Genomic DNA, 23,683 nt, shown 5'->3' on the forward strand with positions numbered 1-23,683 from the left:
ATTAACGTTACAGTACAGTGTAAATGTGTCGTGAACACATATTTTGCGTTTTGATTGACATTTGTAAATTATATTCGCAAATAGCAAACGCGGCTCCAGTAACCGTACTGCACGTCATCCATCAATCACTCAGCACTCGAGGAACTAAGCTCCATATGGTGTTTATTTTCGATCTCCCATAAGCGATTTATATTTTAGGGTATAACCCGTCATATTACTATTTCCAGAGACGTACAATATGGAAAAAGTGGGACTAGCTTTTATCATACATATATTCGCAAAAAGCGCAGTTGTGTTATTTGAGAATCTGTTTCTACTTTAATATATCTGACGGCTTGATAAATTACTGAATTAAAAATAAAATAAAAGGAAATAAAATTAAAACAAATACCCATAGACAATTTAATACAATAAGACACGACTTCTCGTTAAACAAAAAATAATAAATAGAGAACAAAATAATTATTTTTAATTTACCTTTAATTTTGGTGAATAATTCTGCACCAAAGAGGAAATAAATAAATAGGTTCTATGTACCGTCATAAGAGCTGATGTTGCATGGATGCAGCGCTTTGTCGCAGCGTTTTTTGAAATTGAAATAGTGGGGGAATCTATCCATCAATGGAAATTCATAATAGAAATACTGGGATACACCTGTATGAAGCAGTGCTTTTAAAATCAGAATATTTAAGAGGACGCCGCCTAGCTAAATCAACTGAATAACTGTAATACTGACTGTAATACAACTGACATAAAACCAACTTTTAATCTATAAAAGATTTATTTACGGACTAAATAAAATACGTCTCAAAAATGCAGTGAGGTTCACAGTGCAATTATGTCCCGGCAATCTGCGTCGAAGTCTTCAGTATCGGTCTTGATCTCTTCGATAGCCACTTGGCTCCTCTTCTCGTCGGGCAGGAGGAAGAGAACGTTGGAGCCGGCCTTCGGGCCGTTACACTCGCATAGGTGCGGCGTGTGAGCCGGATACTTCATGTCATTAAGGTCTTGAGAGTCATAGAAATCTTTTGCTACCGCAGATTCTTGAAGTTCCTAGAACAACCGAGATTTTAGTCATTACTTCATTAATGAAAACAGATTCTGCTTATGAAGTAGCGATTTGAACTCAAAAAGATTCGCACTTACATCGAAACTGTAACCATAAGATTTATAAGGGTTCTGTGACCAGCTGAGGCTGTACTCGTCCCTGTACGTGTCCGTACCGCTGGTCTTCAAGTCGCTGTCCGAGTCGGACGAGTCGCGAATGCTTGGCTTGGAATAGTCGCCCATAGCTTCTTGTGATGCCAAGTCAATGGGAGTTGTGTCCAATAATATTTTACTGTTAATCACCGTGTTAAGTGACTTTTGCCAACCTTCTAAAAGCTTTTGAATGCTCTCAATCTGAAACAAGGAAAAAGGAATGTTAGCTTTTGTCTTCGTGAAATAGATCTTCGGATAAATACTAACCATCAGTTTTAATGTTATTGCGACCGATAAATTACCTTTTTCTTCAGTAAGGCCTGCTGGGTCGCGCGTCGCAGTCGCCTTTGTTTGATGTAGTGTTTGAGATATGCGACTTTGTACACGTTAGTGACCTTGACGATTTTGACGCGGCAGTCCTGCTTGGCCTCGGCGTCGCTGAGTGAGGAGTAGACGCTGTGGTCGGGGGTCGCGGCCTCGTCCGCCTGCAAGTGCTCTCCGCAGTCCATCTTCTCCGGAGGTCGCTCGGAGATTGCCACTTCGCCCGCGTGCTCTGTTGACTTCAGTTCCTTCAAAAGCGCTATTATGAAGTCTCGTTCTGGAAACAACACATATTTTGTTGTTTTATTTAAACTCTCTTCTTACTGTATCATCTAGTCTGATTATACTGAGTCATTAGAACTTCTGTTGTATAATCTGTTGTGATGTTTATAACTACGTAAGTCAAATTGAAGGTTGTCTTTCCTTGGACTCATGTGTGGCATAACTGATGATCACTAACATGTCAACAGATTCTACTCTTTATTCAATGGCAAAAGACAAAGAGACTAAATAATTTCCAAAAAGGATGTTGTAAAGTGAAGCCAGGCCGCTAGTACGGACCTTCCTCCGGCGTGGAGTGCATGTGCAGCTCGGCCTCGTCGCCCCAGGGCGCGGCGGACTCGAGCGCGCGGCGCAGCGCGTCGTCGGCCGCGATCATGTCGCGTACCCGTGCCCTCACCGCCCGCAGCCGCTCGGCGCCGCGTCGCAGCTGCTCCTCGCGCTCCGTGAACTCCGCGTCGCGCACGCACAGCTTTGTGTTCATTATTTGAATCTGTTATCGATATACGAAAATGGTAAAACATGCCACAAAAATGTTGTCTAACAATGCTACACCGACCGAGAGCGTGGCTCTTACGAAGAGTAATCGATATTATACGACTCAATGACTACCCGTGTAGGTATATAACTGCATATTCCGGTGCTCCTTAGGAATGAAGATACGAACGTTCCTAAGTCGTGGTTTACGTGAGTTTTGTAAGTGCATACCTGAAGTTGTATGTCGTCCAGTTCCATTTGTTTTTGTTTTATTCTCTCTCGTGATGTTATATAGATGTCTTTTAACATTTTATACATGTACATCCCTGTAGGTACGTATTTTAATAGGAACACTGTCTGCAGAACGAAATAATTGATTAACTGTACAAAGGTAACTTAAAAAAATGACAAGTATGTCAATATTTGTTGTAAATAAATAGTGGGATTACGATTATAACGAACCATGTTCATGAATGTGAACCTCCTGTAAAGTCCGTATAAAAATGTGATGCAAAACTGTCCGAGCGGCAACCCGTACTCGTGCACCGCGGCGGCGGCGTAGTGGGCGAGAGTCCACGAGACACCGTTGGCCGACTCCTCGTCGGCGGGGTCCATGCGGCTCTCGGGGTCGGCGCTGCGACTGGACAGGTGAAACACTAAGAACAATGTCGTCAGGAGCGTCGATAACGACATCTAAAACGAAACAACATACGAAACGCAGCTATAACAAGGCATCTCAAACGTAAATCTTCTTATACAAATACATCTATAAAATGTTATTGTTCAGATTCTAACTTTGAGAACCTCTTATGACATTGCCGCTCGAATGTCACTCGCTCTTGACGGCGAAATTTCTGTGTTCGAAATATTCTTTTTAAATGTGGTTGAAGTGTGTTCTGAACTTTAAACTTAGCAAGCAGTCCTTATTTAAATTTCTTCACAGATAACAACATAATTTTCTTTGCATAATATCTTTGACTATGCTTAGGATCAAGGAGTATAATACTCTCTACTCTCTACCCGTGAGCTTAGGAGCCAGTGTTTAAAATAGATGCCTTTTATCCACAGACACGATAGTATTAAATTTCTGTGCTTTTATCTTGATAATTGTTGCTCGAATGGATGGTAATTGCTATGGTAATTTGGTGATAGCATTTTACGCCGATGGAAGGGGCTGAATCATTTACGAGTTTGAAAATTCATTTCAATTAACTCATTCTTGTCCTTTGAATCTCGGATTTCACAAGATTAGCTTAAACGAAATTATGAAACTTTGAACTTGTATTTGTCGACTTTTAAATCGATATTATGGCTTTTCTGAAAACAATGTGATGGAAAGGGTGTTAGCTATTATACTCTTATGTTTATCCTTGTTTGTTTTTGCATCAGTGGTAGAATAAGTAGTTACCAACGTTTCGGAGACTTCTAAATTTTATAGGGTCTTACAAAATTTACGCCCGTAACTTAAAAAAAGTTCTGTTCCTAACCAATTCAACCAGAAATTGAGCCGGGGTCTTTCGGTTTGATTGTCAAGAAACCTGGCCATAGAGTTCGTTAACTAATATAACTCCTGTGAATTTACCAAATGCCTCGCAGGTGTACACGCAACCCTCTCGACACTTGATACTTCCAGTTAATTCGCGGCTTTTAATTCGTTATCCAGCTTGTATAACTAGATATATTCCTTATTTGAATATTCAAATTAAATTATGTACTTTTTATGCAATAAATAATTTTTAATATTATTATTAATTCCCGGCAGGTGTTGGGCAAAGTGCCGACGATCTCGATCGACAAGACGGACGGCTGCCAGATCTACCTATCGAAGGACTCGCTCGACGTCGAGATTGTCAGCTCCAAGTCCTCGGAGATGAACGTGCTCGTTCCTAAAGCCAACGGAGACTATGTAAGTACGAGTAGCATCTCGTGCACACACACACACACACACACATCATCACATCTTCACACGTCACACAAATACTACATCAAATCACAGCTTTATCAGATCTAAACCAAACCAGGTATGTTCTACAGTGACAGCTAACAATTCAAGATTAGCTTCGCTGACGTCATCCTCCATCTCACCCTCCGTTACCATTTCAAAAAAAAATAAGACAATTTTGAACTTTAAGTAAAATATTTACTTATAGTTTTAATGTTTTTTATATAAGTGACAGTAATTAATTCGCCAATTTTCAATAATAAAATTTAAGTCCAAGCAACTTATGGAACACTTACGTCATCAAACGGCTAGCAATGGTGGCTTTTCATAGGATTGAGCAATTTGAGCATACCTGTTTCAACGTTTGATGATTATTGTTTAACGGCTTATTCTTCCGATATGGTGTCGGACACTAATCCGACAGAAAAAAGATCAAAAAAGAAAAAGCAAAGCAAAAGTAAGGTTGGTGAATAGACTAGCACTTCGGTGGTCCACGAGACATCGTGGAGTTGTTTTAAATCATTTGATTGCAACAGTCTTTCCTGTTATATTCTCAATCAATTCAATAAATAAATACAACTACCTAATAAGCTGACGCCCATTTTATGAGGCTCCCATCGTAAGTTTTATAATTCAAACTGAACACAATTTCTGAATTGAATACGTAATATTAGGTCTGTAGCTTGTAAAAGTACCCTTAAGCAACTCTCCTAGAGTTGTTGGAACTTGTGAGAATATTTAATGTAATAGCTTAGCTTGTTACATTTATGACTGTTGGCCTTTTGTGGAAACTTTGCAAATTATTACAGTTTCAGGTGTTATCTATTTAACAAAGGTCAAAGGTGCTGTTTTCCTAACCGATTGCATAAGAAGGGTAGATTTTTATTTACTAAATTTTGACTATATTGGCGAATATTTACCTACGTTCATAGCCATTTTATTTTACATGTTTATATATCGAACAAGCTATTGCAACAACTATTGATGTATCATTATCACCAGACGGAGTACCCAGTCCCGGAGCAGTTCAAGACGCTTCTGAACAAGCCGCCGACTGGGCTGACCACCACGCCCGTCGAGAACAAGGGCTAGGCCTCCGCCCCCGCCCCCCGGGAACATCGCTCCAGTATCTAGCTGTCAGTACCACATGCGTCGGCCGTGATGTGAGTGCTTCGCTTCGCTACCTATTAGTTGGCCTGCGTTTCCCTATATAAGAATGCGGCAAGGGACTCACAAATCATATGTGATTTCTCTTTAATATATGATCTCAATACACAAGTCTCTTAAATATGAAAACCATTTTTGATTTAAGCATCAAAATAGCGAAGTACTTACGTTACCACCGTTTTTTATTACTGAGACAAGGCGAGTATAACAAATATTTTGCACAGTCTAGTAAAAGTTAGATCACTCATACGACTCGCCTCTATTATTTATATTGTTAAGCACAAAACATCTTTGAGCAGACGTTCTAATCTATGAAAATGTTCTCGGGCAATTTATAACTTTATTCAATTTTTTTCATAAGAGTCGTCTTCATTTCTTGCTCATTTCGCTCGATCCAAGTATTCATAGATATTAATCTAATCATATGACGTAGACATAACTAAGTATTTACTGGCCTTTACGTGTAATATAAAAGGTTCCATGCATAAGTTTGGTGATACGACAATGACAATGAGCAGGAAGCTATCGGAGTACCGCTCGGTACGGGATCTAGATAAGTTAGCTGTAAGGAGTGTGACTGTCTCGAGTTTGAATTTGCGAATGATTTGCATTCTTCACTTTGCTATAACTAATAAAGTGATTCTAAAACCCCGGAAACTCAAGGGACTCTTCTCTTTCTAGTATTATTTCTAAATTCAATTGCTTATTGTTTTTAAATTATCTTTCGTGGTCGTCTTTTTTTAACTGAAGGACATACAATTTTAATTTATAATTGTAATTATAATGGTATCGATTAAACTTAAACATTATGTGAATCACTATAATTTGTATTCCAATAATTTAATAACTATGATTATGTGACGTCTTCAATAAATGAATATTTATTATAATGCCATCATTATTTGAAGGATAATATTGTATTACAAGTTTGCATTTTGTTAATTTATTTGTCGAGAGATTAAAATAATTTTTAAGAATTACTTGTTTTATTCAATTACCTACCTAATACACCTAAACATATTATATTTGACTTGTTTAATGATATAATAATATCGTTTAATTGATAGGTACCTATTTTAGTAATGAAACAAATCGTCATAGTTTGTCAATAGTTTATTTATGGGTCACGTCGTCCATTTGAAAGGTACCAACTGTAAATTCAAACGGAAAAGGTAATCCATGAAATCAATAAATAGATTTGATTAGCAGTAAAATACAGTGGTAAACAGCTCAACCCTCTGGACGCGGAAGTGCTATACCTATATATACATAGCCCAGAACACATCAAATATGGCATAGTGCATGGATCGGAAGAAACGCGAGTCAAGCTCAGCAATACATTTTGACATATTGATTGGTTGAGATTTAACTTACGTCTACTTACAAAATATCAGTCGAATTCAAAAAACGTATTCTACTTTTAATTACTGGCTTATATATAAGTTGTTGGTCAATCCGGGTCGTGTTTGGAGTTGTTAGGGGCGGGCCTGGCGCAGCGCCACTCGTCGCTGCCGTCGGAGCACTCGATGAAGCCGTTGCAGACGCTGGACGGCGGCAGGCACTCGCCGAGGGGACATCTGTACCCCTTACATGTATCTGCTCGCGTTGCTCTATTATTCTCTGCGACTTCTAAGTCCGCGTAGAAGTCCTCTTCAGACTCTGAGGACTCTTCGAATATAGTTTCGTTCTGCTGCGGCGTGTGCGTGGCGATGACGCTGTCGATCCAATCGATGTAATTAGACACTTTGGTGTAGACGCCGGGCCGGTTGGCGCGCGCGCAGCCGTAGCCGTTGCTCGTCACTCCGTAAATGTACCATCTGTCCGATTCCTGTCAACAATAATTTGAGGTTGTTGGTTAGTTCAATATTATCATTGTAAACAAACCAAGCCCGATTCAGCCAATTTGAATAATTAAATTAGTAACGGTTTGTTTGATTGATCACACGAGTTGAACAAGCGTCGAGTGTTTAATGGTCTTACTATGTTAGGTTATATTTGGGATTACGGGTATTCTATTGGATATTTGGATGTGAGTATAACAGTATGTGTGTATACCTGGCACATGAGCGGTCCGCCGGAGTCTCCGAGACAGGCGTCGCGGCCACCGCGGTCGTACCCCGCGCAGAACATGTCGTCAGTGACCCGGTACAGCGGCAGCAGTCGCGTGCGCCGCCGGCACTCCGCTGTTGATATCACCGGCAACTCCACTTCTTGTAGCGTGTCCGCTGGAATTAACCGATCTATGTAAGTACGGGTTAAGTAAGTCATACATGAGGTGATGAGGCGCTTTCAGATAAACTAAGTCAAATAAATTAGGTACTTGAATTTCCACTTATTGCGGTAGGTAGACAGCCTGTATTTGTTCCACAACCGGTACACTTTCTTTTACTCGGAAGTCTTACATAATAAGTAGGTAACAGCTAAAAATATATCAGTAATTAATTATTAATTATATATGTATTAGTTTCGCAATCACCCGGTTAACATAACTTTTCATACTGTACTGTGGGGTTTCATGTTGGTACAAACGCCTTCAATTAAATTAAAGCAATCATCGAGAATTTACGATGCTGAGCTAAATTGCTGCAGGGAAAATTAAACCCTTTTGTATTTTGGTATAGCCTTAGGTACTGTAAACTTATACCGCCGTAGGATATGTCTTCAATTTTGATGATCATTATGAGAATGGAGGCAAACGCGAACCTAATACAAATAAATGAAAACTGAAGAAAAAACATAACTGAGGCGGATTAGCAACCTCATCAACCCTAGTATCGGGGTGTATCGACTACGTACCAACTCACAGCAGTAAGTAAGTAGTAAACTTCCAAAGCACGGATCATCTTACTTTCGGACAATTGGGTGAGGTGTCTAGTAAACTTACGAAAGACTCGTTCGTGTTCATAGAGTTGTCCCCAACCGACGACAGTACAGTGATGCCCGGCGGGCGGCTGGGTGCGCGGCGGCGGCAGACACGCGGGCCTCAGCCTCGCGTGTAGTTTGAGCGGGTCCACTCTCAGCAGAGCGATATCGTTGCGGAACCCGCGCGGGGCGTAGCGCGGGTGGAGGACCACTTGCCGCACGCGGGCCACGCGCTCCCATGGCCCCCGGGGCCACGCGCCGCGGCGCAGCGCCCCTAAACGAGCCACCCAATGCGCTTCCGTAGCTCTGCGGATAGAAAAGATTTTAACCTTCTTTGAAAATCCCTACAAAAATAGCCTTCTTTTTTACCACTTGGATGATAAGATTCAGTTCTCATGTATATCTTTTTGTCACCTTGTACAGGGGGGTTAAAATGATCACATCGATGCAATTCATCTAGGAAAGCAATATTTCTATTTGACATTTGTTTATATGCGCAAATATCAAATTGCAATATTGCTTTTTTAGATGAATTGCGTCGATGTGGCCATTTTAACCACCCAGTACAATCATTTAATATCTTACATAATGGTATAACTTAATATGTAGGTATGTACCTAATTATTTTCGTAAGTAATTAAATGATTCTTAAATTAGATTCTATTGTGATGTTTAGGAAATCAATTTGAATTAAAATTGGCTTAACGAGTTCGTCTTTAATTAATTTTCAGCGCAAATATTTCACGGAAGACCTTTCGCGATATTGAAATTCATGAAAACTGTATTATTGATACTTCGTATCTTTTGAGTGAAGGTTTGTCGGGGTCGTAGTACCTAAGTGATATTTCGTGATTTCTGCCTACCCCAATGGGAAATAGGCGTGATCTTTATGTATATGTATATAAGCGATGTACCTATTTTGTTCTTGCATTTATGAGTACATAATATCTAGTAATAGGTATGTAATATGTGATTCATTTCTATACTCGAATATATATACAAACATATCCTCAAATTGGGACCAATTTTACTACAGTCGCCGTAAATCTCCCACAGTAAACATCGAAGCTTGTGTAAATAAACAATGTAAGTAGGTAGGTACATTAAGATGGGGCCCTGTTTACACGTGTAGTGTCGCATTCGAATTAAAATAGGTAAGTATAAGTATTACATGTCCTTTATAAATTACAACCATTTTAGAACGAATTATTATTACAAAACTTACGACATGAAATATGCCTAAAGTGTTTCTGAGCTAGGGCAAAGCGGTGGAATCACGAATTCACGGTATTTGTCTGTAAAGTCTGGAGCCTAAATTACAATCTCTGTTTTTTACGTATCCAGACTTGCATCTCCAGAAAATATGGTCAGTGTTCATAATGAATGGCGACCATGTTGTTGAGTGACGCTGTTTACCTAAAATACCTAATAGTTATTAGTCTTTAATAATTTCAGGCTCTATAATGGTTTTATGGTTAAGTGGTGTATTATTAGGAAGAAAATAATTATTAAAAGTGGCTACAAGTTGTCGTCTTGTTACTTGCGCCATTACCCATCGCATTAGGAACTAATTCCTAATAGCGTCAGTTTATGATGATGTGTGTGGTCAAGGAAGGTAATACTCACTGGTAGAAGCAATGGCTGGCGGAGAGCAGCCACTGGTGGTGCACTAGGGTGGCCCCACACTGGAAGTCCCCGTCGCGGTACAGCGCCGCCTGCCACGGCCACGCGCCCGCCGCCGCGCCGCCGCCGCCCACGACCCTGCCCCACCGCACGTGAGACTCAGACACACGCCTACGCCATGCCACAAGAAAACCAGATAGTACTACTATAGTGAGACATCTACTCCAGATCCCGCCAAGCTGCCATAGATGTCAAATAGATGCCATACGAAACGTGTTTCATTTTGAGGCACGTCAAAAAATCTACGCCGGTTCGACGTTTTAAATAAGCTGACGTAACTGGAACTTTAACGGTCATGTTGGTTTGAAAATATATGGAAACAACGGAGGCACAGAGCCACGACCTCATTGGAAGCATTGCGGTACGGAAGCAAGAGTTTGTAAGAAACTACCTTCTGGATGAACGAGTGCATGTAAACTCAAATGTTACAAATATTCCCGTCCCCTAAACCCTCTCAGTCTCCTATGTGTATTATACTCCAAACATATACAAGTACTCCATCTCCACGTGGATATAAATTATCCTGCTCAATAAATAGGTGGTATTTGTTATCGTTCGTCTGGAGTAAACAAAACAAGAAATACACCTACCTATAACGTCAGCGTATTCAAAACGGCGAATAGAGTACCTCTTGGACTATTATGGCTACGGTAACATTCATATCAACACGCTTAGATAACTTAGAAGTAAGTATTTTAATACTTTAGATTAATTGACACTTAGATTAATAATTAACTGAAATTAGAATTTTTCAAGTAGCTTTTTTTACTTACCAAAATTTCAAAACCACATTAATTAATAAAAAGTGCACAGAAAGAAACTGCGTGTTGTAGTGGAGTAAAAGACATTTAAGTATCTGGTTTTCTTGTAACATGGCCTTCACCACTTCCCGCACACCTTTCCTTAGCGCATCGAATAAGAAAGAGAGTTTGTATGTAGCATGTACGTAGTTTAAATCTATCATAAAGCAACGTCCCTCACAAACAATAGGAACACATAAACATAAACATAAATAGCCTATATACGTCCCACTGCTGGGCACAGGCCTCCTCTCAATCAACCGGAGAGGGTATGGAGCATACTCCACCACGCTGCTCCACTGCGGGTTGGTGGAGGAGGAACAATAGGAACATGCAGGTGAATTAGTATACACACGTACTTACCTACCGTTTATATATGTGATTATCATGCTTTAGCCATACGAACGTAGTAATCTCATGTATCTGATCTAATCATAGCGATGGGAGTGTTTGGTTTCGAATAACTTTAACGTTAGTAAGTCGCTTGAAGTAATTATAAATATCAATCCGGACCTTTTGTCAGTCCTGATATGTGTGCAATTAGTGATACGAATACCGCCCTCCGTGGCCCAGTGGTTGAGCGTTAGGCTCCAGGAGGTCCCGGGTTCGAATCCCGGTGAGGAAATATCACAAAAATTACTTTGTGATCCCTAGTTTGGTTAGGACATTACAGGCTGATCACCTGATTGTCCGAGAGTAAGATGATCCGTGCTTCGGAAGGCACGTTAAACTTTTGATCCCGGTTGCTACGTAATGATGTAAGTAAGTAGTCGTTTCATGAGTCATGTCAGGGGCCTTTGTATAGTAACCCTGACACCAGAAAAGAAACACACACGAGAAAAGAAGAAGAGTGATATAATGGCGCAGTCTAAAGAGACTGCGCTAAGGATGTCAGTGTCATTTGTCAAGAAATGTAATCAGTGAAAAGGCGTCAAATGTCGTTAACAAATCCATTAAGTAAGTACTCAAGTAAGTACCTATACTACGTACAGCTACGAATTAACTATACATAGTGTTAAAAGTATTGCTATATTAACCTATCTAGTTAATTCTGGAAAATGAAGCAACAAATCTGAACTATAAGTAAATTATTCTTACCTGGGTTGTTGAGCGTCAGCGTGCGGCCTAATACCGCAATCGAGGTCCTTGCAGCGGACTCGAAGCGCTTTGTGTCGCGTGCAGACAGATCTTCGGAAGGTGAGTCTGGTGTCAGCGGCCCGAGCCGCCGCATTGTGCCATACTTCCCAGTAGCCCACTGAGCTGGCCTTCCGTCCCTCTCGAGCCTCCCGCGCCCATGGAGAATCTCTGAAATATGCAATACAGTACTCTTTACTGGGTTCGTCAATGTACTTGGTATCATGAAAATGGAAGATAGCAGAGACCCGGACAGGACACTCCAATCCCTTATTAGCAATATTCTGCTTCATTTCGGTAATTTTAAGATCAAATTAAGTCAAGAGAAATGGGAAAATAATAACTTACCTATTAATTAACATATATATGTGTATATTTATAATGCTTTATAAATGGTTTTCCTTAAATGAATTTAAAAATAATTTTCATAATATAGCCAGTAAAATAAGCGTACCACTTAATCGTACGCTAATAAGCGCACTGTCTGTGTAGTTTATAAATTTACATTATAAATCCCATAATGTAAAAAGTACCTACTTAGTTGTAAAGTCAATGAACTGACCAGTGGAAAGTATTTTTACTTCAATAGCTAAAACTGGCGCCCAACGTGGGGCTTGACCCCACAGACTCTCATACTCTATCGACTGAGCTAGTCAGGCGAGCTGCAGTCAGCAGACTCATTTGTCCGGCCAAGTAGTTATTGCAATCGGAGATAAACCTACAAGGCACGTGATAAAAACTGGTGCGCTTATTTAACGCGCTATAATAACTTCTTCACATTGAAGTATTTTGTTTTTTTATTGTTTAGTGTTTTATACGTACTGGAATGTCATGGCCCGGCAAACAGCTCTACCAAGGTCTGGCAGTTTCAGAGAACTGTGCGCCTGATTGACTACGTCTTCAAAACTTTCCACACACAATCTGCCCCATATGCCTCGCTTCCGCACCATTACGAAACCTGGTAAATATAGAACAGTTTTATCTCCATGCAAAGTACGAAACAACAACACCATTCCGATGTATAATAATAACCTTATAAACTTACCTTCCTCATCATAAGGAACAACTTCATTGTCTTCCAATTCATCGGTCAAAGCAACGCAGCTCTTCTCATCATCGCCGAGGGGACAATCGGGATTACCATCACAAACACGGGTCATTTCAATACACTGTTTAGCATTAGCGCATACGTATTGATCTTCTTGGCACCATTCTACAAAAAAAAATAACAAGAATTAGAAGCTCCTATAATGAGTTAAGTTATAAAAAAAGGATTTGGCATATTGGATTCATACCACATTTGTTTTCATCGGAGTAATCCCAGCAGTCCACAACGCCATCACAAATTTTGGTTTGCGAGAAGTCAGCTCGTAGGTAATCTGCGCAGGAGCAGGCGCGCTCGTCCTCGCCGCCCGGGCAGTCCAGCAACCGGTTGCAGCGCGATGTCAGCGGCAGGCACGCGCCAGACAAGCACCGGAACGACGTCCCAATATTACATTCCTCTAAAAACAACACAGAGTCCACAAAATGTCCTTTTACAATTTTAACTAGCAATTCAAATAAGCTGTTCCTACTTTTACCTTCTTTGACGACTTCCTTTATGCTGTTGGTTCCCTTATCCTTCTCTTTGTGAGGCTTGTTTACGTGAGGTTTGCTGTATGTCTTGTCAGGCTTCTCGAGATTGTTGTTATCTTGTTTTGAAGGGATCTTGTTATATGTTTTCGTTAGAATATTGAATCCAGCTTGATTCAAAGTGTAACTAGATGGAATGGCCTTTGTCGAGATTACTCCACCACCAGGGGTACGAAATAGTGTGTTGTTGTTGGAATCAGATATCGTAGCGAGACTCGCTAATTGTCTTAATTTATCGATTGTTAAAGTATTTGATTGGTTTATAGGTATTTCTAACACTACATCTGGTTCCAACTCTAGTTCGTACGCAGGAAGAGGCTCAGTTTTATTTGCCTGTTTACTGCTAACACTGCCAGTCACATGATAAGAGACCTTGTATGTTCCTTCAGGCAAATTGGTTGCATCGGCACTTTGCTTAGTTTCTGATGCCACGCTGTCATTATCCGGGTCACTCGATTTAGGCAACCTGTTATTACTTGGAGTGCTTTCTCCATCACCTGTTACCTGCAAACTATCAGAAACATTCGCTAGAAATACTTGATCATCAGGATAGCTACCATCACCAGCTGTACTTGCTGTTACGACTTCGGAAGTACCTGAGATACTGTGAGTTATATTTTGTATTTGTATATAATTTTCCGTACTGAGATTATCTATTAATTTTTGAGTATCTGGATCAGTAATATGAAAAAATCCACGGACGGTTTCTTTCACTACAGACGGTTGTTTTATTTTTGGACGAGGTCTCAGTGGTCGATTAACTCCTAGATTTGATTTTGCTGGTAGTAGTGTAATTATTGCTGCAGTTGTAGTATCCATCATATCGTCATCGGGCACAACCTCAACAGACCCAGTCATTTTGTTGTGATTGTGACGTTCTTCTACTTCAACTTTTTCTAATTGCTTAACAGGGTTTTCCGTGTTCTGTGAATATCTCTTAATTATTTCTGTTAAATTTCTTAAAATGGATACTTTGTTCGTAAATTTTGGTGTTGTATTAGGAAAAACAGCGTCATTTTTGGTGATTATAGCCTGTAGGGTGTCATTATAATATTTCTCTGGAGAATTTTTATTCATGGTGTCATTTTCATTGGTTGATATATTGGAAGTATTTACAAGTTCCCATGTGTGATGTGGAGCATTCGTACTGGGAATAATAGAAACTTTGTTATTGGGCCTTCTTGTTGTATGTTCTCTATTTGATTCATTGTGATGTATAGCGTTTTCTATTATTTCAGTTGTACTTTTAGATGATACTTCTGCAGCAATTGTTGAGCTCCTTGTGGTTGTTGAAGAAGTACTGATGGTACTAGTGGGAGTACTTGATGTAGTGGTTGTACTAGTTGTAGTACTAGAAGTAGTAGAAGGGATAGTAGTAGAAACATTTTGTTTCTTTAAAATGGAAGCACCATCTACAGAGACTTTTTCAGTAGTATTATCTTGTTGATCTACCTTCATAACATTCAAGGTTGCAGAAGTTGTCTTTTCCTTAGGAGGCCTTTCAACGGGTCTGCCATCATCTTCGTTAGTATCAGTTTCTTTAGATACCTCAACCACTCCACTTATTTTATCTACAGGTATGGGATGAGGTTTTGGATAGTTTAATCCTAATGTTTCCTTATCTTTAGTTGGTAGCTCAAAGGTAGGAAGTGTGAAACTTGTATAGACAGGACTGGGAACATACACTTCTGCAGCTAAATTTGGATCCATATTGTATATTCCAGCTGGCCTCCGAGTAGTTTTGTCTCTAATGGGTACAGGTGGTATTGGTGTTAACATACTTTCTAAAATCGAAATATCTTCAACAACTTCGGCAACACCTATTCTATCTTCTGCATTTGGTTCGCTCGGTATTTCTTCAATAATTGTAGGAGTAGTTGGGCTTGTTGTTTCATAATATGGTCTCGTTATAGGTCGCCATGGTTCGTTATCGATTACATGTGGCACGGTAAATAAAGTGTCGATTTTTGGTAAATCTTTGTAATGATTTTCGTTTGTTAAAAGATCAAGTAATATTTGCGATACATTGGCTGTAGTCGTTTCCACAGTAGTTGAAGGTCTTGTAGTTGTTATTGTAGTAGTCAGTACAGGCTTGGCTACAGGCTTTTTTGTGGTTTGTATGATTTCTTTTATTGTTGTTGGTTCTGTCTTTTGCTTTACATTAAGTGTAGATTTTATTGTAAATGGTCGCGTCTTTGGTGTACTAGTAGGAACTCTTTTCGTGCTAGTTGGTCTTGCAGATGTAGCTTTAGTCGTAGGAGCTCTTGTCGTGGAAGTTGTTTTCGTTGCTGCCGTTGGCTTGTGACTTATTTTATCATCGTGTTTCGCTGGAATAGAGCTTTGTTTGTTTTCAGTTATATCGGCTTCTGTTTTAGTAATTTGGAACGAACCTTGCACTACTGGTATGTTCTCAGTATCAATATCAGGCTCGTCAGGATCCTTCTTCTTTCCGGGTTGATTCGGTTTAACAGTAGTTTTTCGTACGACACCCACTCGTGTTTGTAGAGTTTTATCCTTGCCAGTAACCGGTGGTGGACTTTTCGGTTGGCTTACGGCCATACTTTCATTCATTGCTTCTTTTACATAAGATTCGGAATGATATGTATGCTCTAAATCCCTTTTTATTACAATACTTGATGTGTCTATTTTTATTTGGCCAAATGCTGGATGTTTTGAAAGTAGATCTTGGACTAAAACGTTTTTAAGAGTTTCTTCTATGTTGGAGACCGAACTGCAAGAAGGAAAAACAAAAGGTCAGAGGAATGAAGAATTGTCAGGTGTATTAATTCATAATTAACGCTATTATCATTCAATGGCCTGTTCATAAGAGATCTGCTCCAATGGTCTGTTACGAAGAATAAGAAGTACCTCGGTATTTTTCTCCTGTCGAGATACAGCCTGAAGTGTACGTCGAGGCGACGGTCTCCGAAGCCGGTGACGATGGCGCCGGCAAAGGCCTGCCGCAAGGGCGAGGGCGCCGCGTATACCTGCCGGAGCGCCGTTCCGTACCGCCGCGCGCGCTCCCGCCACGCCGGACTGTTGGGGGCTCCGCCATACACGTCCCCGCGAGTCACCCGCATCGTACCCTCGAATGAAATTATTGCTGAAACCGGAAATATGTCTGTATGTTAAGTTATTGATTAATTTAAATCAGGCAATAAATAATAAATTAAGTAAGTAGATAATAATATAATTGAAGCATTTAGTTAATATAGCGCCCCGTAGGTTATATAAATGCTGTAACAATCATAATTTGACCGCTCTGCCGTCTGTCCACTTCAAACCAAAGTATACTTGAAAGTTGAAACCCTTAAAACTAATGATGCCTTTGTCTCATCATCCCACAGTGGTTTCAAAAATAGGCCTGAAAGAGTGTTTTGCTTATTTACTTACAATGTTTATTGTAGAGGCTTTGAATAATGTACCTGAAGTACTCAGTCTCTTTGACTGAATTTCTGAAGTACTTAGGTTCCAAGTAATTACTTTTGTCTGTATGTAACACGCAACATTATAAATAATAATGTGCTTTTGTGTAAGTAACCTTTAACATGAGCATTGGTTTTAATGTGTTTGCCTTGGTGGGCGCCTCAAGTAGCTAACTTCAAAACAAAGATCTCTACGGCTAGTATAAATAATGCCTTATTTGACAAACTGAAAAAGTAAGTGAATTAGTCATTTATTTTAAAAGACGCGCTTTACATTGGTAGTAGCAGTAAGTTCATAAGTACTTAGTTGAAAGGGGTTAAATTAGATAACATTGCAATTAGATAACCTAACCCAACCTGTGCACCATAGAACCGCTCTTTGGTATATACACCAACTAAACACACTACTTTCCTTCGGGGAAACAGGCGTATTTAAAGTGCGATCGACTATAGTGATAATATAATAAATAATAATATTACTATATAGAATGGACACTCCGCGCCCCGCACCAATTTGTATCGGTGCCGAGCTAGATCTACGTCACCCGTCCGCGGGGTCTCACTTTAGTCTAAACGGCTGTTAGCCTTTAAAAAGTGTCGGAGCGCGTGCTGACTGTCTGTTTCGCTCGCACCAGACCATGCGTAACTTCTCCATATTAATCGCATGCCAATCAAAAAATATATAGATACGTACGTTCTCCGTTATCTGGTCTGAGCGCGCCCATATAGAAGGCGAGCGCGGCTACGGAGAGCACGGCGACGGCGGCCAGCAGGGCCCCGCCCACCAGGGCCGCAGAGCATAGCCCGCCGCCACGGCTGCTGCCGCTGCGGGGGTAACCTGCCCCTCCGCCCGCGAACCTGTACTCGCTCTGTGGACAAGTAACATGAAAATTTCATTAATAATATAAGACTTTTAAAAGTCTTCGTTTCAAATATGCACATACCTAAACCATTAACATCATAACTTACTTATATGTAGAATAATATATGTTTTAGGTGGAAGTTTAGGCTACCCTGTCGCTGTAATAGAAACTTTATGAAGGATAGGAGAAAACATTTTTTTTAGATGTTCAATTATTAAAACAGCATCGCGACGTTGATTTTTGCTCATTTAAAATTACAGTTTTAGCTAATCAGCTATCAAACTTTTTAGACAAGGATTTTTGGCCTCGTGGTCTGGTCTTCCGTAGATACCGTGAACGCACAGTAAACCCCGCTTTTCAAAAAAAAACATAATGGAGTGTAGACCTAATAATAAACTTACTATTGCGTCATTTAATTGTCAATCTATTAAAAGAGCCGTAAATCATGTTCGGGACCTGTGTCGCGAGGCCGACATCATAGCACTCCAGGAAACCTGGCTGCTGCCGCATGACTTAAACTTCGTGAATGAAATTGATAGCAACTTTAGTTGTACGGCTACGTCATCGGTAGATACTGGAGTAGGAGTGCTGAGTGGTAGGCCTTACGGAGGACTCGCTCTTATGTGGAGAAAGTCATTGTTCGATTGTGTGACTTTAATAGATTGTAAATCGGATAGAATAATTGGTATAAGGTTAACAATGGGTAAGCGTGACTTCCTTATTTTTGACTTGTATATGCCATGTGACACGGCAGTTAATCTACCTGAATTTACTAATTGTCTTTCCCATGTTAGTGCAATTATTGACGAATATAGTATCGAGGCATCATATATTATAGGGGATTTTAACGCGCACCCGGGTACTCGTTTTGGAAAGGAATTATTAAATTTTTGTTCGGAAATGCAGTTGGTTTGTGCGGATTTAACCCTTCTTGACACCTCTGATACCTACACATACGTTAGTGACATGAATGGGGCACTCCGATGGCTTGACCACTGTCTCACTACAGGGGCTGCCTGGGCGACTGTCGCTAAAGTATGGGTAAATAATAATGTAAATTGGTCTGATCACTACCCTTTATTTGTTCAATTAGACATGGAGGTGGTGATCAGTAAAACAGATTGTACAGATAATGATTCTAGTCAATACAGTAAAATACTATGGAGAAAGAGAGATTTAGAACAAGTAAAGATGTATGGGGATTATTGTTATGATAATTTAAGACATTTAAGTATATCTGATCATTGTAATAAATGTAGTAGTGATGATACATGTTCGGACATATATGCTCATAGAAATAATATTAATAATATATATGAGTCGATTATAAGCATTTTACAGAATGCTGCCATTAAAAGTTGCCGTTCTCGGCCAGGCAGATCGAGAGCGAAACAGATTCCCGGCTGGAACCACCACGTAAAGGAAAGTCACAGTGCGGCAAGAATGTACTATAAGCAGTGGATCGACTTTGGTAAGCCCAGTTATGGTGACGTCTATAGAAACATGGTAGAAAGTCGGAAAGTCTTTAAAAATAAGTTGAAATGGGCACAAAATAACGAAGACTCGATTAAAATGAACATTTTAGCTGTGACAAAGGCAAACAAAAATTTTGTGAAATTCTGGTCTAAAGTTAAGGCCTCCAATGGAAAGACAGTACTTCCAGTGAGCGTGAACAACGTAAAAGAGTCTGTTCACATTGCTAATATGTTTGCGGCTCATTTCAAAGTCGATCCGCTGAGGGCGGGGACCGTGCCTGAGCCGGGGCCCGGCGTGTGCGGGGGACAACCGCGAAATGCGCTGCGGGTTACTCCTGAAACCTTAATGCGTATTGTGTTTCACATGAAACGCGGAAAGTCTCCCGGACATGATGGGCTAAGCGTCGAGCACGTTCTCAACGGTGGTGATGAGATATTTCGGATACTTTCAGAGTTATTTAATATGTGTATTCGATACTCATATCTACCGACGTCGCTTATGAAGACAGTGGTGGTTCCAGTTGTAAAAAACAAGACAGGGGATCTCTCTAGCCTGAATAACTACAGGCCAATATCGTTGGGTACCATAGTCGGAAAGATTTTCGAGAGGGTATTGCAGCCCGAATTGGTGAACAATATAAAAATAGATGATGCGCAGTTTGGATTCCGTGCCGGTCTCTCGACGGATTCGGCGATACTGGCTCTTAAACACACAGTTGGATACTATAAAAAAAGGGACACAACTGTCTATGCGTGCTTCCTCGATCTTAGCCGCGCCTTTGACCTTGTTAATTATAAAATACTTTGGAACAAGTTGTTATTATCTGAAGTTCCAGTCAGTGTTGTGAATCTGTTGAAATTCTGGTACGAGAACCAATCAAATAATGTTAGATGGGGCGACGCACTGTCTAGCGATTTTAGGCTAGACTGCGGCGTACGTCAAGGTGGGCTCACGTCTCCGGACCTGTTTAACCTTTATGTGAACGGGTTGATCGAGGAGCTGAGAAGTACCAGGACCGGTTGCCACGTTGGTAATGTGTGCGTTAACAGCTTGAGCTACGCGGACGACATGGTGCTTCTTAGCCCCTCGATCAACGGTCTTCGGAAGCTCCTTTCAATCTGTGAGTCTTATGCCGGGACGCACGGGTTGAAATATAACGTGGCTAAGACTGAAGTACTAGTTTTCAAATCGGGGAAAGGTCCGGAGAACGTGCTGCCAGTCTTTTTGTATGGTTCACCAGTCCGGGTTGTATCAAAATTTAAGTATCTGGGTCATGTACTCAATGACCGCCTTAATGACGAGGAGGATATGGAGAGGGAGCGGAGGGCCCTGGCTGTTCGCTGCAACATGCTCGCGAGACGTTTCTGTAGGTGTACGGAGGACGTCAAAGTAGCATTGTTTAAGGCTTATTGCCAAACTTTTTATACATGTCAACTTTGGGTGAAATACACCAAACGCTTCTTTAATGTACTACGAGTACAATACAATGACGCCTTCCGTATACTGATGAAACTGCCTCGGTTCTGTAGTGCGAAATGCATGTTCGCGGAGGCCGGGGTCCCCGACTTTTTCGCAATCCTGCGATCACGGGCGGCTTCGTTTTGGGAGAGACTCCGCGCTAGTGACAATGCAATTTTGCAAAACATCGTCGATGACATTGACAATGGTTTTTTCCATCACTGGGCTGCCTTGCACCGCGCTGAGAACGGTAAACTTATATAAGTGTGGGATATTTTAGTGTGTTGTGTTGTATACAATTTTACTATTTTATTTGTACATTTTTTTATGTTTACCTTTTACACATTTATATACATTTTTTTTTTTATTTTAGTCTTAGTTTAGTTTTTATCTGTATGGGTACCTGTGACTTGAAATAAATATATTATTATTATTATTATTATTATTTACTTTACCTCGCTAAGGTAAGAACTAAATTAATAATAATAATTAGCGGAGTACTGTTAATTAAGTACTTAATAAAGTATTTAGGTACTGTAATAAAAAACATAATAGGCCTTATAATGTACGGGGACCGCTATAATTTATTTTTTATTTTTTTATAGGTACACACAACAGGTATCAATAATGGCATGAGAAAAGAAATTTTCCACTATAAACAAGATACTTAAATAAAAACTTGCGCAATTATTTATGAATAAGGTACTTAGATGTTGTTTTTTGTACAATTTCGGACGGTAAAATCCATTATCCAAAAGCTAATTGATACGAATATACACCACGATTAACCGAAGCAGCTTGTAGAAGAAAGCTTTTATAAGTAAGATGTGGCTTTTAAGAAACCCACAACCCTTTGTTTTCTGTCGTGCAGTGTGAATTCACATGGAAGTAATTTATCGAAAAAGCAATAATATAATTTGCCATTTGCTAAATCTTAAATTGCAATATTGCTTTTTTACATGTTCTGAATTGCTGTTAACCCCCCTGATGAAATGAGTAAAGATAAACAGCAATTCCTGTTTGGAAACTCGCTTGCTGCTCCTCAGGGAAATCCCAGTCAACGACTGCATGTACAAACTATGTCAACAACAAACAATTTCAAAGAAATTTACTGAGTATAATAATAACATGTTTTGAAAATACATTGAAGTCCTTATATAATATACCTACGGTATAGTGTACATATTTATAGTGACAGACTACTTCATCATCATTAATTTAAGACGCACGCTCTTGTCGGTATAGCTTCTCCATGCTACTTTTTTAGGGAAAAATTTAGCATTGGTTTCCCTCTTGGCTTCCGCCCAGCAGTATTGACGGGAGATAGGACAGATTACTTAATAACACAATATTAAAGTAATAAAATTATCTGCAAGTTCTCGACTTTACCAAGTGCGATATTGGCTTCAGTTCAGATATAGGTCATAGAGAAACTCGTATAATAATTTCATTCCTTACCTTTCCCTTCGCTGATTCCAATTCCGAGATACCTACTTATCCCGAGTTTTCCAATTCCAGCGTTCCATCACCAAGCTTATAACGTTACGTTTCTTGCATTACGTAGGTACGTGTTGCGTGATCTGATTTTGTTTTTCTGACTCTCAATGTTGTCAGCTTATGTTTTTGTCGTATCCTCAAGGTTCCAAGACGATGTACCTTGCCTACTGTTTTAATAAATGGATGTCATAATTTAACGCTTTGTTGGTCAGTTACTTAAACAATTTGTAAAGACAAAATAAATGTGTGTGTACTTTTTTATTTTGGACCTTCAATTATTTTCCAAGGCGTTATGTTTTTGTGACAAATAACTATGCAGATAAGGATTCTCAGCTGTATAAAATTTTATGGTGCACAAAAAAAATATATTCTGACAGATTCTTCCCTTCCAATCCCAACCTAACAAAACCCCATTACAGCGGCGATCTTAAACCACCAAATGGAACGATTTATCCTCATACCACTAACAGTTGAAATATATGGATAAGCTTTAGTGCAAATTCAACCCTATATAAGCAGCCAAGATATTTAGCGTGTCGCGGCGGCGGCGGCGCGGCGGCGCGCGGGTGGCGTGCGATCATTACCGGCCTGGGAACGCGCGCTGGGAACCGCCCGCGGAGGGCCATCCATCTGACTTTGACTCACAACACAACCTGCAACGTCTACCTCTGACATCTCATGTCGTTTGAAAACGTAAATCACAAACCGAAAATTACACCTATACTTAAATCAAAGACGCCGGATCATTCAAAAATTTACGTGTCTTTATAAAATAACTCGTATGTGACAGCTTCATTTAATTATTTCGAAAATTGAATTAAAATAAAAATTTAATTGGAAAGACAAAAACAAAGTTTCCCTTCCCAAGGTCCCACCGAGATTTGAACTCGGATCGTTGGATTCAAAGTCCAAAGTGCTAACCATTACACCATGGGACCGCGACACTAGCGCCGCGAAATTGTCCATCCGGTTGTTTCTCATTTCACGAACAAGATACACACGCATATTTGGCAGGCATTTAGATTTGATCACTCATCAAAGTGTTCATTCTTTGGTTTTTGTCCACGTGGCACGTCATTTTCTAGATCAGGCCCAGTCTCGCGACGCAGCAAAAATTTTGACCATTTAATTTTTTGTCTCGAGTAATTATACCGATAAAGCGGCGGCCATTATAAAGGGTCTCGCATATTTACAAAGGAAAGAATGAAGAAAGACCCACTTGGAAAATGATCCCTGGACATAAAGATGGTTCGTAATGAGAGCTCATTATGTAATACCACACAGAACTTTATGAATACATTTCTCTAAACGTTAAAACTGCAGATTTTACAAATGTCTACACTATTTTTTTCGTATACGAAACTTAATTATGTAACAAACATATTATCAGTCATAAAAAATATAAATAAGTACGTAATGAAAATTATGATTACATTTGAAATATCTGGATAAACTGGCTGGCCACAC

General features: G+C 39.9%; 2 protein-coding genes and 1 non-coding gene across 6 annotated transcripts in view; 1 reads left to right on the plus strand and 2 right to left on the minus strand.

Moving 5' to 3' along the window:
- Positions 1 to 6,363, plus strand: part of LOC126376455 (adenylyl cyclase-associated protein 1) — a 29,877-nt gene extending 23,514 nt beyond the window's left edge. For all 3 annotated transcript variants that reach the window (XM_050023812.1, XM_050023801.1, XM_050023790.1), the window contains exons 8-9: positions 4,040 to 4,183; positions 5,222 to 6,363. In XM_050023812.1, coding sequence (XP_049879769.1) covers positions 4,040 to 4,183; positions 5,222 to 5,311 — 234 coding nt within the window. In that variant the 3' untranslated portion in view covers positions 5,312 to 6,363. The remainder of the gene's footprint in view (positions 1 to 4,039; positions 4,184 to 5,221) is intronic.
- Positions 6,364 to 6,484: 121 nt separating this feature from the next.
- LOC126375918 (uncharacterized) overlaps positions 6,485 to 23,683 on the minus strand; it is a 57,053-nt gene continuing 39,854 nt past the window's right edge. Inside the window, exons 3-13 of one of the 2 annotated variants that reach the window (XM_050023025.1) lie at positions 17,617 to 17,791; positions 16,366 to 16,600; positions 13,446 to 16,228; positions 13,161 to 13,367; positions 12,911 to 13,078; positions 12,688 to 12,823; positions 11,830 to 12,036; positions 9,875 to 10,009; positions 8,271 to 8,554; positions 7,442 to 7,611; positions 6,485 to 7,214 (exon numbers count right to left, since the gene is read on the minus strand). In XM_050023025.1, coding sequence (XP_049878982.1) covers positions 6,837 to 7,214; positions 7,442 to 7,611; positions 8,271 to 8,554; positions 9,875 to 10,009; positions 11,830 to 12,036; positions 12,688 to 12,823; positions 12,911 to 13,078; positions 13,161 to 13,367; positions 13,446 to 16,228; positions 16,366 to 16,600; positions 17,617 to 17,791 — 4,878 coding nt within the window. In that variant the 3' untranslated portion in view covers positions 6,485 to 6,836. Of the gene's footprint in view, positions 7,215 to 7,441; positions 7,612 to 8,270; positions 8,555 to 9,874; positions 10,043 to 11,829; positions 12,037 to 12,687; positions 12,824 to 12,910; positions 13,079 to 13,160; positions 13,368 to 13,445; positions 16,229 to 16,365; positions 16,601 to 17,616; positions 17,792 to 23,683 lie in introns of both variants that reach the window. The other variant, XM_050023017.1, reaches the window with a different exon arrangement.
- On the minus strand, positions 23,083 to 23,154 carry Trnaq-uug (transfer RNA glutamine (anticodon UUG)). Its single transcript has one exon. It is a non-coding gene; the product is annotated as a tRNA-Gln (tRNA).

Source organism: Pectinophora gossypiella, chromosome 2 (assembly GCF_024362695.1).
Source record: "Pectinophora gossypiella chromosome 2, ilPecGoss1.1, whole genome shotgun sequence".
In the NCBI taxonomy this organism is placed as follows: Eukaryota; Metazoa; Arthropoda; class Insecta; order Lepidoptera; family Gelechiidae; genus Pectinophora; species Pectinophora gossypiella.